Here is a 16494-nt window from a genome sequence, read left to right as displayed (position 1 = left end):
TAGAAATAGTGTTTTCCTGAGTTTTATGCTGGTAAACAGCAGGCCATGAATAGGTCCATTGGTCCAGACTAGTACTCTCCAACATGGCATGAATCAGCATGTGGAGGGCAGGCTTCATATTTCTGCAGGTTGGGGTCTTCCTCTGCTGCAGACGGGTCTTCAACACAGACACAACGAACACCACTGGTTCCTGCAGAGAAGAGCTTCCGCGGGACGCCTGTCCAGTCTCTTACCACTCCACCACTGAAGGGGAAAAAATTAGTCAGTCCTCTAAATCCTGATGTATACCAATAATGCCTGATGGTGCAAGACAAGCTCTATTACAGGTATGCAGTACATCACAACATTGTTATCATATGCCCTGTAGGCTTGTACGTATTTGATTAGGCCGGAACTATTCCATACCTCTTAGTGGAGCACCAGACTCTTCCTCCCCTGGCAGCGCTCCACTCTGAGTTGCAGGCTGGGAAGCGAACCATCTCGGCCTCAGACTGGACCTTGATTCGCTGGCCCTCTGATAGTGATGCTTCCACCTGCAACAAGGCCTCTGTGGGCTGTCCAGTCTCGCTATAGAACCGGCCTATTACCAAACCTGAAATTCAAGATTTTTTTTTTTTTTTTTTTACTGAAGATGATGGATGTCCATTGATAATGAGAATTTATGTGAAACAAGTCAGCAGTTCTTTTTTAAAACATTACACATCCATCAAGGGCTGAGTCAAGACTGCACAGGCAGCAGTTCCACAGATCTAAGATGTTTAGGTTTCCATTTGAAAACCCAACTTGTAACAGATATGGAGAAAAAGAGCAGAGCAAAAATGTATGTATACCTGTCAATCTTTGAAAAACTTTGAAGGTCTTTTACCAACTCTAAAAGTTGAAAGTATCCTCTAAAATGGGATTAAAAAACATTTTGCCTGCTACACAACTGCCTCATTTTTTCGACGCCAAAGTAGCGTAGCTGGAAATAATCTCCCAGCTTGATGTCCAATATAAACAGTATGATCAGTTATACCTTTAAATGTTAGTTTTTTTCCAATATTTTATATTTTCATACAATTAATTAATTGTATTAGGAAATACAGTTGCAACTCCAAATAGGCTTATTTAGGATTAAGGAGGGGTAGTAATGTGTTAAAAATACTGTCAACACCAACGCAGTTATGTATCAAGGTGATAAAACAATATTAATAACGTTTTTTTAAACTGTTACAGAGGGCTGGAGTCTTCAGGGCCCAAACAGAACACTAGTGTTAGGGGCCATAATGTACTACTGTTGAGTAAAATGGTCCAGATATATAGTAGTGGTTGTGTAAAACTTTATAAAATATGCCAACTGTGTAAAAAATATTTAATAATGCTGAACTGAACCAGATCTTACAAGATGCTTGAAAAGGTAACTGCTGACTTTGTTTTTGCAAGAAATGTGTGCACCAAAAATTACATTTAAAATAGCTGGTGGACAAACGTCACATACCTACAGTCTGATAGTCCCTCTGATAGAAGGCCAGCCAATCATATAGGGCCACCACCTGCAGGGGGGAGAGACTGGACACATCATCTGTCAGGCCATTTTCTGTGAAGTCTCCAGTGATGAAGGCCAGTGAGGCATCTCTGCCTGAAAATAAAGACACACACATTATATAGTACAGTACAGCACGAAGCATACTAATGTACAAGTAAGTTGCTCCTATTACAGTGGAAATCTTGTTTCTGATTTAGGGTTTGAGGGTTTGGGATGAAATTCTATGTAAGACAATGTTTAACAGGTGCCCTACAATTAAGCATTAAAATATATAGCTGGTTTATTACTGACAGTTGTAGGAGAAGAGGGGAATCACCTGCCATAAAGTGATAGGCACCACCTGGTCCATAGTGCCTCTGTCCCTTGTGTACATCAAAAACCTGTCCCATGATGGCCAGGTAAAGGCCCTTGCTGCCTTCCTCCCCGTCGTACAGTGATAATTCATGCCTGCTCAGGAGCCGCACAGGGGGCCCCTGGGTTGATTCATTTCCAAATTTTACGTACCAGTCGCGAGGAATGAACAACACTGCCAACGACACAGATAAAAGCGCCACCAAAACATAGCTGAGCATGCTGTTCATTCAAGCCTGTAGGTATTTCGTCCATTGACATCATTTCACACCTTTGTCACTGAGATATATTTACACCGCAGGCGCTTCCGTGAACGGAAACGCCACCGCGCATGTGCAAACTAGAAACGCACAGGACGTTTCAGGCAAGTTGACGTACAGTACGTCAATGCGGTAGTAGTGAACGGCAGACTTCTAGCTGTAGGTGAACATAGGAGAGGTCTGACCGGCACAACCGTCTCAAAACTGACACCCAGTGGGCCGCAGAGATTTTTGGGGGAGCTCTAGGTCGGTGAAACAAACATGGGGAACGCGGAGAGCGGCTGCGGTGGAGGCAGCGGCGACGAGGAAGATATAGAAACGGAGAGCCCCGGCTTCGCGGAAGACAGTCCGGCCTCTGCGGCCACTGGCGGCGGTGTCGGAGGCGGTGGTGGCTCCGGTTCTGGAAGAAGCGGAAGGGGATCGAATAACCTGCCCGTGCCCACGGGTGGACCACCTAGCCCCGGGGTCCTCTTAGAGCAAGTGAAACTGAGAGAAGCGGCGGCCCGGATTAGCGACTCAGGGGTCGCCATTCAGGAGTCTGTCCTGGCCGGGAATGAGGGTGTCCTGGTGCGGTGGCTAGAGGACCGGTTAAACCGAGGGGAAGAGTCTGTCAATGTGGAACAATTTTGTGAGATGTTAGAGAGCAGAGATGCCCCGAGAGATGAATGTGAAGAGGTATAAAGACTAGCAAAGCGTGCCTCTCAGAAGTCACGTGAAATGTCATGATTTGAAATGTGTGTCTCAGGTATCAGGGTAGAGCTGCTGATAGCTGTTGACATGCCCATTTATGATGAGTGATTAGTAAACATGATTGGCTGGTGAGGCCATGGGGGGGGGGGGGGGGGGGGGGGGGGGGGGGGGGGCGGGGGGTGGGGTGTGGGGGGGGGGGGTGGGGGGGGGGGGGGGGGGGGGGGGGGGTGGGGGGGGGTGGGGGGGGGGGGGGGGGGCAGACAGACATGTTATCTCTAATAAACCTAGTTTTTGTGTAATTCTAGAGGGTGGTGCAATGAAACCAGTGAAATGAGCTGTCATTATATCATCATTGTCCCTGGGCATTTTCAGCTTTGGCCTCTTTGAGCGTAACACGCTGCTTTGTGTGCCTGTTGGCTGACATTTGTTGTCTAACCAAATGAATGGGTTAAATAATGAATGTGTACTTTAGTCTGCCTTTGGCTTTGTGTAGCTTGACATGGAATGCCACTGCTGTGCTTTAAAATCCACACACTACACTGCTTCCTTCAAAAGTGAGCGTTCATATTTGTAGAGCTACTACCTGTATTGTTAAAAGATGATTTTTTTTAAACAGGCATACAATATATATACAACTTAATAATAAGCAATAGGGTTAGAGCATAGTGTTGGCCCCATTTGTTTAGAGTTATATCCTTATAGGTTTTAGAGATGATGTGCAGCAATGTAAGTGATCGTGTCAGTATATGAAGTGTCACGATGTACACTGTCTTTGTCGTCTGCTGTCTCAGGCTTTTGGACAATTCGATGCAGAGGGGGATGGGGTGGTGGATGTAGAGAGCATGCTGATTGCTCTGAAGAACTCCAATGGAGCTAATCTACAGGGAGAGCTGAGTCATGTGATAAGACAGCTACAGGCGTGCTCCCTAACCCCAGGTATGAGATGTGATTTGTTTACATGGGTGAACAAGGCCAATCTTATTTGGATAGATATTGTTAACCCTGAAAACCAACATCGCTTCTTGTAATGTCTCTACAGGTTTTGTTGACATATTCTCCAAGACAAAAGACCGGTTAGGAGCACATGCCTCCAAGATCCTGAAATTCTTACACAGGAATCGTATCCCGAGCAGTGCCATCCCTTTCCCTATCTTAGAGGGCTACAATAGCATCTGCACCATGAGGTCCAGTGTGGTCCAGGACTTCTTGGAATTCCTATTGCAGAAGGAGAAAGGTGAACTAGTGGCTAGTGCGGAAGAAGCTGTCTGCCTTTGCTGCGCAACTTTGAGACAGTTGTCCTAATCTGTATTAGTTTCTTTCAGATTTAGATATCCAGTACAGAGCAGAGCTGGACCGTGACCCGGAGGTGGACAAGGTCAAGGTGGTCACACAGTGCTACAGCACAATAGAAGCTTCATCCAATGTTTCTGACATTTACAAGATGACAAATGGAGAAACCACGTCTTTCTGGCAGTCAGACGGCAGCGCACGCTCACACTGGATCAGGTAATATGTTACTCCAAGACTTCACAGCTGATTGTCACGTGTGTTTGATCCTTGATTGATGGAAGTTTTCACCCATGTGTGTACCATCAGTTTTAAGGTGGAAACCCGTCTCTTTTCTGTTTCCCAGATTGAAAATGAAACCAGATGTAGTTTTGAGACGGCTGGCCATTGCTGTGGCTTCTAATGACCACAGCTACATGCCTCAGCTGGTCTCAGTTGCTGTGGGGAAAAACCGGCGTTCCCTGCAGGAGATCAGAGATATCCGCATCCCCAGTAATGTCACAGGATACGTAGCTCTTTTGGAGAATGCCAACATCACACACCCCTGTGAGTCACCACCTGTCAATCATGTCCTCCTAGTTGTGTTCACTAATCTTGGGCTTTTGTGTCCCTTCACTGATGCTTGTACACTAGCTCCCCACCAGTGAAGGCAGAGCGCTGGGTTCATAGATAGATGAGTGGTTAAATGCCTCACTTTTTAATCCTCATACAAGCTGCCATGAGCCGGGGACTGAAGGGATCTAATCCAGGGATTGGTGGCTTTTTTTTTTCTCCAGTTTTAACTCAGGCCTCAGGTTTTAAAGGAGCATCTGTATAGCCAATGAACACATGTCCACCTTATTAGAGGTTGTCTAGCCACATAGAAGCTAGACTAAAACTGGCTTTGCTTGGTTTTTTCAAAGAGACATGAATGAATGAGGATAACATCAAGTGAGAATCAGAGGCAGCTGTGAGCATGAACAGTCAGACAAATATTAGAGAAGTTTCAATGATGGTGACAAATTCAGCAATGTATTTTGAAAGCAGGCCTGTGGCTTGCAGCTCTAACTACAGGCTGAATCAGGCGCAGCTTTGTGTTTTGTTCATGGCAATGCTTTGTCCTGCAAATGATTTGCTAGATTACTGTGAGCAAACTGGAGTTCTTTATTAGTAGAAGTGGGTTAAGGTTAGGGTTTTATTTCTGACTCCCTTCGTCAACATCTATTTTATACCCTTCTCAAGAGGATGAAATAACTTACGGTGGCGCCTTTGAATGATATATTCCATCAGTCTGCTAACCGCATTATCTCCTCACCAAACCCCAGACATCCAAATCAACATTAAGCGGTGCCTGAGTGACGGATGTGACACACGGATTCATGGCTTGAAGACTCTTGGCTATCAGATTACCAAGAGTAAAGAGGTGTCTGTTTCGGATGCTTCAGCCATCTGGTACCTGTCTCTCCTCACCTCCTTGGTCACTGCCTCCATGGAGACTAACCCTGCACTGGCTCAGACTGTCCTTCACAGCACACAGTAAGACAAACTACTCATCCTTTTGCATGTTTGCAAGAGTGCAACAATCTTTGTAAGTGATTAATATAATGTTTCAGTTCTTATTGTATGAGTCAAGTGTAGTGATATGTCCAGTCAGTGTTTTTTATTTTTTTTGTGTGTGTGTGTGTGTGTGTGTGTGTGTTCTCCTCCTAGAAAAGCCTTACGGCACATGCCGCCGTTGTCCCTCACGCCGTCATCCACAGAGTTCCCCAAGTTCTTCTCCCTGAACATCCTGGAGGAGGTGGATGGATTTCTGCTCAGGATAGCAGAGTAATGACCTGCATACTCACCCATCACTGCCACACTGGGCTCATAATGCTGACATCATCGCAATGGAATCAGACTCAAATCAAAGTATTGATCGTGTGGGGCGATGACACATTCTTAGCGTTCCATTTAATGTACTATAAATCCTTCTGTCGGTGTTCAGGGTCTTTGTCAACAACAGCAGCAGCAACACGACAGAAATGATCTTACCAGTCAGTTTTCAAATTCAAGTTTTCAATCAACACAACAAACATTTTTCTTATGAGAGCTTAAGCTTTAGGTCGTTAAATTTCAAACATCCAAATTGTTGCTGTGGATATAGTTTGTTTAAACATTATTTGGACCAAATGTAGCCATCATTTTGCAGATATACTGTATTTAATATTGCCCCCAGAGTCAGCTGGTGGTGTCAGACCTTTGAGTTAGACACAGGAGTCGGTTATGGATTTATTTGATGGATATTGATGGAAATAAATATATGAATATATACTTAGCTGGCCAAAATACTTCAAAATTATTATTTAATATGTCCTAATGCCGCCCCAAGATAACTTATGTTTGTTTCTTTTCTCCTACGTAGCTGCTGTGTGAGTCCTGATGCAGAACTGACGCTCCTGGCCTTCGCTCTGGCCAGAGGCAGCGTCGCCAAAGTGCTCCAGGCCCTGTCCTGCATCAGCGATCATTTAGAGACAGCATACAAGGCCTCCTCCCTCATCGTGTCCATGGCCTCCGTTAGGCTGCGACTACTCTATCGCAATGGTAACGTGACCAACCCTCCGTTACTCACATGAGGACATTTGAAACCATAGACCCAGGAGAAAGTGCTGATGCATTAGTAAACTGCTAATTCTGTTACAAAGCCGCACTTCAGTGTGGTAATTGTAGCCATGCAGTATAAGACTGAAATTAGAACCAGTATGGAGAATGATCAAGTGATTAACAACGTTGTCACAGAAAATAAACTGTTATAATGATTGATGTTGCAGGGAAGCCCCTCCAGCTGCACCTACAGGCCTGTGATGTAAAGAGTAAAGAGGAGAAGTCAGGACCAGAGAACATGCTCACAGAATCTTCCACTGGAGACGGTACAGCTGAGATCAATCACAATTCATCTTTAGTTTAAGTACAGTATGAACATGCCCCCCCCCCCTAAGTACGACTGAATGTCTGTCCCTCCTCAGGTTTTCTCACAGAGAGTGGCAGGAAGAAAGCCAGTGTGATCCTGTCGACAGAGGACCAGAGCAACTTCCAGGTCACTCAGATGAAAATCAAAGTGAGGCTCCCTGTGATTTCGTAGAGTCTGTGATAACTTTGACAGTCACAGAGAATTACTGTACACAACCTTTGCTCTCTGATCTGTTTGATAAGGTACGAAAAGGAGCCATTGGAGCGAAATGCGGCTTGGTGTTTGCTTACAAAGAAGAAGACCCCTTTGATGCAGAGAAACATTTCAAGAGGTTCAAGAAGTATGACACATGGGACTACAAGGACTACAAAGAGTTTGTACAAGACAAGTAAGGATCCATCAGTAACTGTTTTATTCCTTATATTTTAGTTTATTGTGCTTTTGTGTTTATCATCCAAATATCTTTTGTAAATTTACATGTTGACAAACCTTTAATAAGAGAAGACAACTATGGTTAGCAAAGGAGTACTGAAGAGTTCATGTGGCTAAATATGTTTTGCTGTAGCTCTTCAGTGAACCCTCCAGTATAATAAGATTGCAGTAGACAGTAGTTTCCCTGTGTTTTGGATGATACCCATCAGCAGTGTGGGGGTCTGCCTTAGTGGTTTATGTGAATGGCTGACACACCACTCTGTCACCTGACCTGCAGTGTGAGGATTCCAGCGCAGTCTGAGGACGAGCCGATTGGCTGGTTTGAGCTGGAGGAGGACTGGAACGACGTGGAGATCAAGCTGCAGCAGTGTCGAGTTGCAAAGGTACATGCTGCATCCAGTGAAAACTAAGATACGATTTTACTTAGTCCTCTTTAATCATTTGAACCTCATTATTTAACATTTGTGTTTTGTATCCGACCCCTCAAGCAGTTGTGCATTAAAAGAGAAGATTGATAAGATGATATTTAATCATTTTCTTTAAGTTAACGAAACCCATGAAAAAAACAAAAGCACCAATGAACTGATTGTACCAGCAGATATTATCTGTGTATCCAAAACATGACACAGTAAATCTTATCAGTGAGCCACACAGCTGCACAGCGTGGCATGTTACATCATTACAATAAACATGAGCACTGCAGTTTGTCTTGAGTCAGTCCCACAACACAGGGCATGCCATCGTAAATACTCACAAGAGCATTAAATGCGTATTGATTCACAGCTCATAATACTACTACTACTATTTATACTATTTCCTACTGTTTGAGTAATGTTTGCTTAGGAAATGATTTAATTCCTTTAGGAAATGAAAGCATACATTTGGGAACAGTTCTTAAGGAATCCTTCTCCAGTAGAAACCTCCTGTTTCCTTGTCTTCGCAGTTCCTGATGGTGAAATTCCTCTGCGCCAGGCAGGACTCTGCTGAGCGCCTTGGTGTGCAGTCCATCACCTTCAGTGGCTACCTGTGCCCCGGGGCAGAGAGGCTGGGAGACCTGGATGACCTGAGTCCAGAGGGAGAGAGGGTCGACCGCGATGCTGTCACTGGCCTTTGTCTTCTTAACAAGACTCTATTCTTCATTCAGCAGCTTACACGAGACATGGTAACTACCGATCACTGCTTGAAGGTAGAACGGGATGTACAACATTCAAATATCAGTAATATTAGTAGTAAAGTAGATTTGTATGATTACCAGTAAATGCCACAATTCTGCAGCTGTGGTTACACTACATGATATACTCTGTGCCGCCATGTTATATTTGTGGGAAATTTGCTGAACTGCTTCACGGCACCACACAGCACAAGACCAGAGGACCAGTGGGAAATATCTTCCAGCATTATTTCCTTCTCCCTCTTTACACACACTCACATCAAACAACAGCAGCAAGTAAAATGGAGATCTATGAGAATCGTCACCTAACTTACCAACGGCCTGAGATGGTATCTTGTCTATCGTCTTGTGTCGTACCAAAGTAGTACATTTGATTAATACATTTCAGAACTAACTCACCTGCAGCTGTACGTGTTTGTCTTGCTTTCACTATATTCATCAGTTTATTAGTGATGAGTCATGATCTGCTCACTTATCTAGATTTTACTCATTTCCTGTTATTCACTGTTGAAGTGAGATATGTGCGTGTATATATACCTTCATGCTATGTTTTGTAAGTGAAGTGATGTTTTTTGTATATATGTCCTCATCTTTCCTTAATTGTATGTATCCTATATCTGGAGAGGCTGCCCCCTGCTGACCCCAAGAATGTATTAGAAAGGGATGGACCAAGTGAACACTGATTTAGACCGGTTGACTCTGATTGCTGAATGTTTACACCCGTTGATGGAAGGCTGAACGCGTCAAAGTGAATGTTTTTAATGATGTTCTACCTCATAGAACTTGCCAGCTCACTAAAGGCATTTTAAACCTTTTTCTAAAGACGAGTGCCTTGGTTTTTCTAGACCTGTTCATTCCCACCCACCGTCTTTGTTTGCACTAACACATGTTTCAAGAAGCTCTCCAGTCCCATGATTTTTTTTTTTTTTTATCTCCTTTGCAGTATTGCTGAACGTCTGTGCTGCTGAATGTTTCCTGTCTTATTGTTGAACACTGTCACACAGTTGTCTTTCTGTTTCTGTAGGACGCCTCTCACTTCAAGCAGAAGTACCTCCTGGACTTCGGTGGTCTCAGCCTCAGCCTCTTCTGGAACTTCTACAGTAAACTCAGGGAGATGTGAGTGATAATACTGTGTGTGCACACGCGCATCGCAGCAGTAATTACTATTTGGAGTGATCAGGCCCAGAACACATATTAAGGGCTCATCTGTAATCAAGCGTATGTCTTTGTCTCAGTGAGGGAGAGGAGGTGCTGAAGAGCAGAGTTCTGCTGCTCCAGTTGATGCAGAACTGTTTCCCCATGCTGCCCAACCCACTGGAGTCCCAGGGCCCAGAGGAGAGCAGAGGGCCAGACGAGGGAGCCACAGCGGCGGCGTGTGCGTCCACGTCCAGCGGCGGAGAGCCTCTGAATGACTCTGTTAGGGCTGTGTGGGAACTCTACACTCACCTCTGCCACAGTAAGAACCTGTCAGCTTTCAGTCAACTGGGGAGTAGTTAAAAGTATTTGGTTAAAAGGTTAAATGTCTCTCTGGAGACTCAGTGGACAGTAGCAGCTTGTCACGATTGATTTCTTGGAAATCTATGTGATGATAATCTTTCTTTGTGTTTGTGTTTTAGTTGTGGACGGTCCAGAGGGGGAAACATTAGTGGAAAAAGCTTTGCACAAGGAAGCAGTGAAGGCCATTCTTAACGGAGCTGCTGTTTTCTTCCCTGATAAACACGTCAGACGGGACAAACTCTTCCACATGATGGTGAGTTTCTAAAAACAACAATAAGGATAATAATTACTACAATGTAATAATAAAATGATGATGATGATGATGATGATATAATAATATCCTTTTTACAGAAAAATATCACAGAAGAGGATCAGCCAGAGTCAGTAAAGGTGACATTTGAATCACTTTGTAATTACTTCAGGTAAGCATACTGTAGATGAATACACACACCATCATATTCACACCCACACCTGGATCACAGTGGATCAGTAACAGCTGTGTTCCTCTACGCAGTGACCAGGATCCAAGTGGCCTTCTCCTGCTCCCACCTAAAGGAGCTCCCTCAGACTTTGACATCAGCCCCATACTGTCAGTCATGGAGACGCTTCTGCTGGTGGCAACGCGAGAGGTGAGACCTCTGTCACACACACACACACACACAATGTCTCAACTGTTCCATCATGTTGGTTACCATCTACCACCAGCCCTCTCTGCGTCTTCATGTCTCAACGTGAAATCCCACGTTTCTATCTGCTTTTCTAATGTTGCTCCTTGTTCGACGTGTCTCCCATCTCTCAGTGTGAAGTCATGATGGTGAATGAGAGTAGTGGAGCCAGCAGGACGGTGTTGCTGTCCTTGTTCTGGGCACTGCAGGGTAGTCTGGTCTCCTGGTGCTACCTGCAGCTCAAAGGAGGAGCTTCCACAGCTGTTGCTATGGAGCTGGCAAGAGACATCCTACTAAAATGTGAGATACAGTGACAGTGTTGCATTGCTGATGTTCTTACAGCTCCCTATTTTTCAGGGTTAGATTCTGTGTTTACATTTGGACAGTATGTAAACAGCAAGAGCACACAGCCTGATGACGATCAGTCAAGTGTGATCCATCAGATTTGAGTTGAATTTTCTGGATAACATTCATCGTACAATGGAGAAGAACTAATGCAGAATGGTTTATTTCTTGCTCTCTCAATAGATGTGGATCAGTTCTTGGGAAGCATCAAGACCATCCTTGGTTCCCTGCTGGAGAGATACACAAGTGCTGAAATCACTGACAAACTAGGCAGCTCCATCATAGCCACAGTCTTCAGACAACTGGTAATACACTCACAGCTCCTGGTTTGGCACTATTTTAGAGTTGACTGTGCTGAATGAATGTGAATAACATGTGTTCTGGTCCTGGCAGATGATTTTCCTCCTGGAGCTGTGCTCCTTGGACATCCCTCACAGTGTGCTGCTGAGGAGCTTCTCCTCTCTGGTCGAGCTACTCAAGAGCCTATCCAGTGACACTGGAGACATCTTCTCCAAGGTCAGTCTGCTCTGACCTTAGACCTGAATGCACCTGACTTTATACCACCTTCCCATCCCACTGTTTGAGTATGAGTGGAAAGGTCAAGTTGCAGACCAGTATTCAGGGCTTGGAGGGTTGTGAAGTACAGCAGCGCTACTGTAACCAGCTGTGGTAGAAGTACTCAGATCCTTTTACTAAGTAAAATACTGCAATATACAAGTACTCCATTACAAATAAAAGTCCTGCATTAAACGTAGAACTTAGGTAAATGGTGTTATTACTAGCAAGCTGTACTTAAAATATCAAAAGTAGCAGAAATGACCTAACAATGATAATTAGAGCCACAGAGTTACATGTAGAGTGCGGTCCAACAGTCTGAGAACACTTTTCCATTCACTTGAATAGTAAAATGGTCTCAGACTTTAGGACTCCTCTGTATATAGGATATTGGAGATTCTAGGTATTATTATTACTAATGTATTAATGTTTAACTAGCATTGTACTGTTTTTTTTCGGTAGAAGTTGTTACCTAATTTGAAATATTTCACTTAGGGCTGAGTAGGTTAATCTATTCGCATCGTGTTTTATAAACGCATCATTTGTTTTGAATGTAAAATCTTTATCAACAAAGTAACATGTAACTGTAGCTGTCAAATGGTGTGGAAAGTAGCATAACACGGAAACACAGTAAAGTACATTAACTTTAAGTGAAGTACTTGAGAAAATAAACTTAGTTGCTTTCTACCACTAATAACAAATATTGACGACACACCACGTCACTGTTAGGTGGATCAGGAGAGCTGGCACCAGCCCCAGCAGCCAGTGGTGCTGAGGACCTGGAACATGGAGTCCCCTCACAACTACGAGAACAGCCGCCACGAGACCAGCATCTTTGCCTGTCCTGGTGCTACCTCCTTTGAGGTGGAGTTTGACGAACGCTGTGAGACAGAGAAGAGGTGACCAATGTAAAATATTCAAATGTATTTATTTATTTTTTTATCCCCAGTGAGGATTTTACTTACCTATCCTATACTGTACCCTACCCTACCCTATACTCTTTTATTCACAGATACGACTACCTAGAATTCACAGATTCGAGAGGTGGCAAGGTCCGCTATGATATGAAAGTTGGAACAGAGAAGTGGCCAAAGGTAGGACAATGAAAACCACTGAATTATCTCATGAAACACTCATGTTGCTTGATTCCTTTACACCTACCTGTTGTTTCTCTTTGCTCCTTCAGAAAGTGACATTTGACGCTGGCCCTCAGCTCCAGTTCCTCTTCCATTCGGATAGCAGTAATAACGAGTGGGGTTACAAGTTCACTGTGACGGCCCTGGGTCTGCCAGATATCACCATTTCTTGGATGTCGGACTTGCAGCTGCTGGTGGCTCGTCTGATGGGTCGTCTTGCATCTAGAACTCTGGCACTGAAATCCCCTCATGGTAAAACTGTTTTCCTGCAACAAGGCTCACAGGAGCGGATCCTGCGAAATCAGGAAATTGTTAAACATTTTTTAGCATTTATTAATTTCAGATCACTTCAGAATTATATTTTACTCAAGCACTTTTTAGACCCTCAATGACAGATTGAAGAGCTGAGATTTGTGGGGTTGCTGTCTGTTTCAGAGACACGCACAGTAAAGGAGCTTTCATCTGGGAAAATGTCCCATATTCAGTCATCTCCTTTATGGAAACCCATCCTGCGACACGGGCTGTGTGAAACAAGGGAGACAAATCAGACTAAAACACCCACAGACCAGGTATGAGCAAGTCTGCATAATCCAGTTACCTTTCCAATAATGACATTATTGCATTGCATAAATGCATAGATGTTGCTCCACTGCCATGCTGTTTCTCTGTGTGGTAGGCGAATACATGGTCTCTGGATGAGTTAATGAGCTTCCTGGAGGACTTTGCCCGTTGGAACCCCTCACAGGAGCTGACGGACAGTAGAACAGAGCTGATGAGGAAACTCATGCAGTCCTGCAGAAAGCAGACAATGAGGAACGAGATAGCCGCCGGGTCAAAGGCAGACCAAGCTGTGAATGCTATCTGGGCAGCCATGGTGTACCACACACCAGCCCTCAGCCATGCCCTGAAGACCTACGGTAATGCTTGGCTATAATCAGTGGTCACAGAGCAAAAGCTGTTCTTAACATGGTAATTGCGCATGTTCGATGAACTCGGTTGACTCACTCGGTTGATTTTTCTCCCTTCTGTCTTGTCTTCAAATGAGTAGTTAATCAGGACTGCAAATCCTGTCTCAGTGAAGAGTTTGTGCAGGTGTACTCGCTGGCAGACAGCATCAGAACGTGGATGGTGAGTGACAGGACTCGGATTTCTGCGGATTATCTGCTGCTGAATTCAAACATGGTCATGTTACAGGACTATTACGCTGATGACGTTTTTCTTCCTGTCAGCTGGAGATGAAGCAGAGATACCTTGTTGGCAAAATGAATGTTCCAGACGAGAAAGAAGGCGTTCCTGATGAGGTTACTATGGAGACATTAGGTGAGGACTCCAGGAAATGTAAAGCCAAATCCCACCTTTTTATCACCGTCTCTGTTATATCCTGATTATTATTTTTTGCTGACTTCTGTTATGTTGTGTCTCTCTAGCTGAGATGTGTATCGAGAAGAGCCTCTTGCTGTTCAGATTTGCCCCTTGTGGAGTAACATCCCAGGACAATGACTCTCTCAAAGCTGCAGAGGGCAGCAGTGCTCTACTCCTCCGTTCAAGTTCCATCTCAGAAGGGGACTTCCAGGCCAGCCCCTCTCCGGGACCTCAGGCTGCAGGGGCTGAGGAGGCAGGACGGAGCAAGTCCCCCGGTGCTCAAGCCCAAAACTCATCTTCTTGTGGTCCCAGCAGGCGAGGCCACAGAGGCTCCACAGAGAGCCTCTCATCCCAGCCAGGGGAGCCCGCCTCACCCTCTGCCTTCCCCCGTAAACCCCCATTCAGTCGAGCACGCCTGCGCCTTCTGTCCTGTCGATCTATAGAAGAGCCACGCATGACCCCCTCTGTCAAGGATCGCTACCCGATACTCAAACACATCCTAAACTTTATAAGGGACCAGGCTCTAACAACAGCAAGGTTACTGACCTCCGGTCTTCTATTTTACATTTTTCGTTTTGTGTAATTTGTACCATACAGAGTTAAGTAATCAGACTCTTCTTCCTTTAGCATTCTGCAGAGCCTGTCCCTAAACAAAGCCCAGGCTCTGAGCGTGTGCAAGGTCCTGGAGATGGTTCAGCAGTGTTTGCATTCCCTGGGAAAGCCACACCTCTTCCAAGCCCCCTGCATCCTGTTCCTACAAGAGCTGCTGGCATGCCAGAAAGACTTCACCAGGTACATCTGTATAAAATCTTTTCAGCTCAAGTGCAACTACAGCCACTTTTACATAGTGTGTGGTAATACTTCAGTCAAGCAGAGCTGAGTAAATATTTCTGATTTTGAACAATGTTGTCCCAAAGTGTAGAATTCTGAAATACCAGTATAAACTGGTCTATGAGATGCTAAAAAAGAGTGGGATCATAGTGATACTAGATTGACCTTCAATATTGAAGACAATATTAGAGCTGCCAAATGTATGTCTCTTTGGAGATTGTTAGTATTCACCAATCAGTTTGATAGTGAACAGCAGGTACATGTTGACAAAGAAATTACTTTTGTGCAGACAAACAGCTGTGCAGTCATATTTCACTCAAGATTTTCTTTGTCTTTTTCAGTTATTTCTCTCAGTTGTCGGACAGCGGGCAGAAGCTTGGAGGGGAGGTGAGGCGTTCCTACCATCACTTGGTGCTCATGCTTGTGGAGGCAGTGCACGGCTTCAGCAGCCTCACCGAGAAGTAAGCTCTTATCCTTGCGACCCAGCACGTTCACTCTTAACTAGATGCACAGAAATTAAAAAGCCCTTGCAGCAGTGATCAGTATAATTCCAAGTGTGTGTGCAGTGGTGTAACCCGACCCTCATCACTGCTCTCCAGAGCCCTGCTACCGGCCCTGTCGTGCGTGCAGACCTGCTTGTTGCACCTTCTAGACATGAGCTGGGAGGTACACGACCTCCCTCTCTTCCTGAATATCAAGCTTCCTGACCTGCTGCTCAGCATGTCCCAGGAGAACATCAGTGTTCATGACATCGCCATCAGGTAATATCAGAGCCACCAGAAGATAAGGCACAGCACAGTGGAAATGATTTTTTTTTTTTCCTATTGATAATATGTCTATTATACAGGTTTTTACATTGTTTACGAGATGCTAAATATTTTCCCAGTCACTTAGATTGCAGAGATGATTGATTCAGTCTGTGGTTTGAATTCATCTTCAGTCAATGGACAGAGGAAGATGAAATCGCAGACTACAAGAAGAACCAGGAGTGGATGGATGAGTGTATGGACGGGATGTTTGAGAAGTGGTATGACAAAATCGAGGAGGAGGACTCCATGGAGGACAGGAGAAAGGTGCCGTATATCACAGTGCATAAAAGATATAAAAGTGCATTAGCAAACAAGGACATTTGTTTTTTTGTCAGAGCTGTGCAGGGAAACAAATGGCTCTCACTGTTTAACCTGACTGGTCCCAAGTGCTTCTCTGCTCTCTGTTTTCTTCCCTGTGCATCTCAGTAATAGAGCAGATGTAGTCCTGCAGGTAATGCATTTAAAGACAACCTGCAACTTAACATGCCATTTAAAAACAGGTGTTGTAATATCTACGGATACGTCTTAACATGTGTCATCAAGGTCATAACAAGGCTAACGAGTATACAGCCATGGTAGTGGCTCTGTGAGGCTGTACCTTAGGCACGGCGATTCTTTGAGGTACCATGCTAGTATTAACAGGCTCATG

General features: G+C 44.6%; 2 protein-coding genes across 2 annotated transcripts in view; one reads left to right on the top strand and one right to left on the bottom strand.

Annotated features, from left to right (window-relative positions):
• Positions 1–23: 23 nt before the first annotated feature.
• On the bottom strand, positions 24–2195 carry LOC111222147 (neuferricin). The gene is made up of 4 exons (XM_022745728.1): positions 1842–2195; positions 1478–1618; positions 406–592; positions 24–243 (listed from the first exon to the last, which is right to left on the bottom strand). The coding sequence occupies exons 1-4, from the start codon at positions 2104–2106 to the stop codon at positions 69–71; spliced, it is 768 nt and encodes a 255-aa protein (XP_022601449.1). The 5' UTR covers positions 2107–2195; the 3' UTR covers positions 24–68.
• A 116-nt stretch (positions 2196–2311) lies between these two features.
• The window catches only part of zzef1 (zinc finger ZZ-type and EF-hand domain containing 1), a 28643-nt gene continuing 14460 nt past the window's right edge, over positions 2312–16494 (top strand). Inside the window, exons 1-33 of the mRNA XM_022745726.1 lie at positions 2312–2811; positions 3618–3762; positions 3866–4060; positions 4149–4332; positions 4460–4659; positions 5418–5628; positions 5803–5919; positions 6497–6675; positions 6903–7001; positions 7098–7189; positions 7285–7430; positions 7752–7857; positions 8418–8636; positions 9670–9761; positions 9881–10101; positions 10262–10395; positions 10494–10564; positions 10657–10771; positions 10942–11107; positions 11336–11457; positions 11546–11668; positions 12437–12606; positions 12720–12801; positions 12894–13095; positions 13279–13412; positions 13520–13760; positions 13892–13971; positions 14073–14163; positions 14271–14742; positions 14833–14997; positions 15378–15497; positions 15636–15797; positions 15977–16109. Of these exons, the coding sequence (XP_022601447.1) occupies positions 2398–2811; positions 3618–3762; positions 3866–4060; positions 4149–4332; positions 4460–4659; positions 5418–5628; positions 5803–5919; positions 6497–6675; positions 6903–7001; positions 7098–7189; positions 7285–7430; positions 7752–7857; positions 8418–8636; positions 9670–9761; positions 9881–10101; positions 10262–10395; positions 10494–10564; positions 10657–10771; positions 10942–11107; positions 11336–11457; positions 11546–11668; positions 12437–12606; positions 12720–12801; positions 12894–13095; positions 13279–13412; positions 13520–13760; positions 13892–13971; positions 14073–14163; positions 14271–14742; positions 14833–14997; positions 15378–15497; positions 15636–15797; positions 15977–16109 (5403 nt within the window). The 5' untranslated portion in view covers positions 2312–2397. The remainder of the gene's footprint in view (positions 2812–3617; positions 3763–3865; positions 4061–4148; positions 4333–4459; positions 4660–5417; positions 5629–5802; positions 5920–6496; positions 6676–6902; positions 7002–7097; positions 7190–7284; positions 7431–7751; positions 7858–8417; positions 8637–9669; positions 9762–9880; positions 10102–10261; positions 10396–10493; positions 10565–10656; positions 10772–10941; positions 11108–11335; positions 11458–11545; positions 11669–12436; positions 12607–12719; positions 12802–12893; positions 13096–13278; positions 13413–13519; positions 13761–13891; positions 13972–14072; positions 14164–14270; positions 14743–14832; positions 14998–15377; positions 15498–15635; positions 15798–15976; positions 16110–16494) is intronic.

The sequence above is a fragment of the Seriola dumerili genome, unplaced genomic scaffold (assembly GCF_002260705.1).
Source record: "Seriola dumerili isolate Sdu_G_001 unplaced genomic scaffold, Sdu_1.0 BDQW01000091.1, whole genome shotgun sequence".
Lineage (NCBI taxonomy): Eukaryota > Metazoa > Chordata > Actinopteri > Carangiformes > Carangidae > Seriola > Seriola dumerili.
The sequence above is the reverse complement of the archived record's forward strand: the minus strand, read 5'-3'. Positions and strand labels throughout refer to the sequence as shown.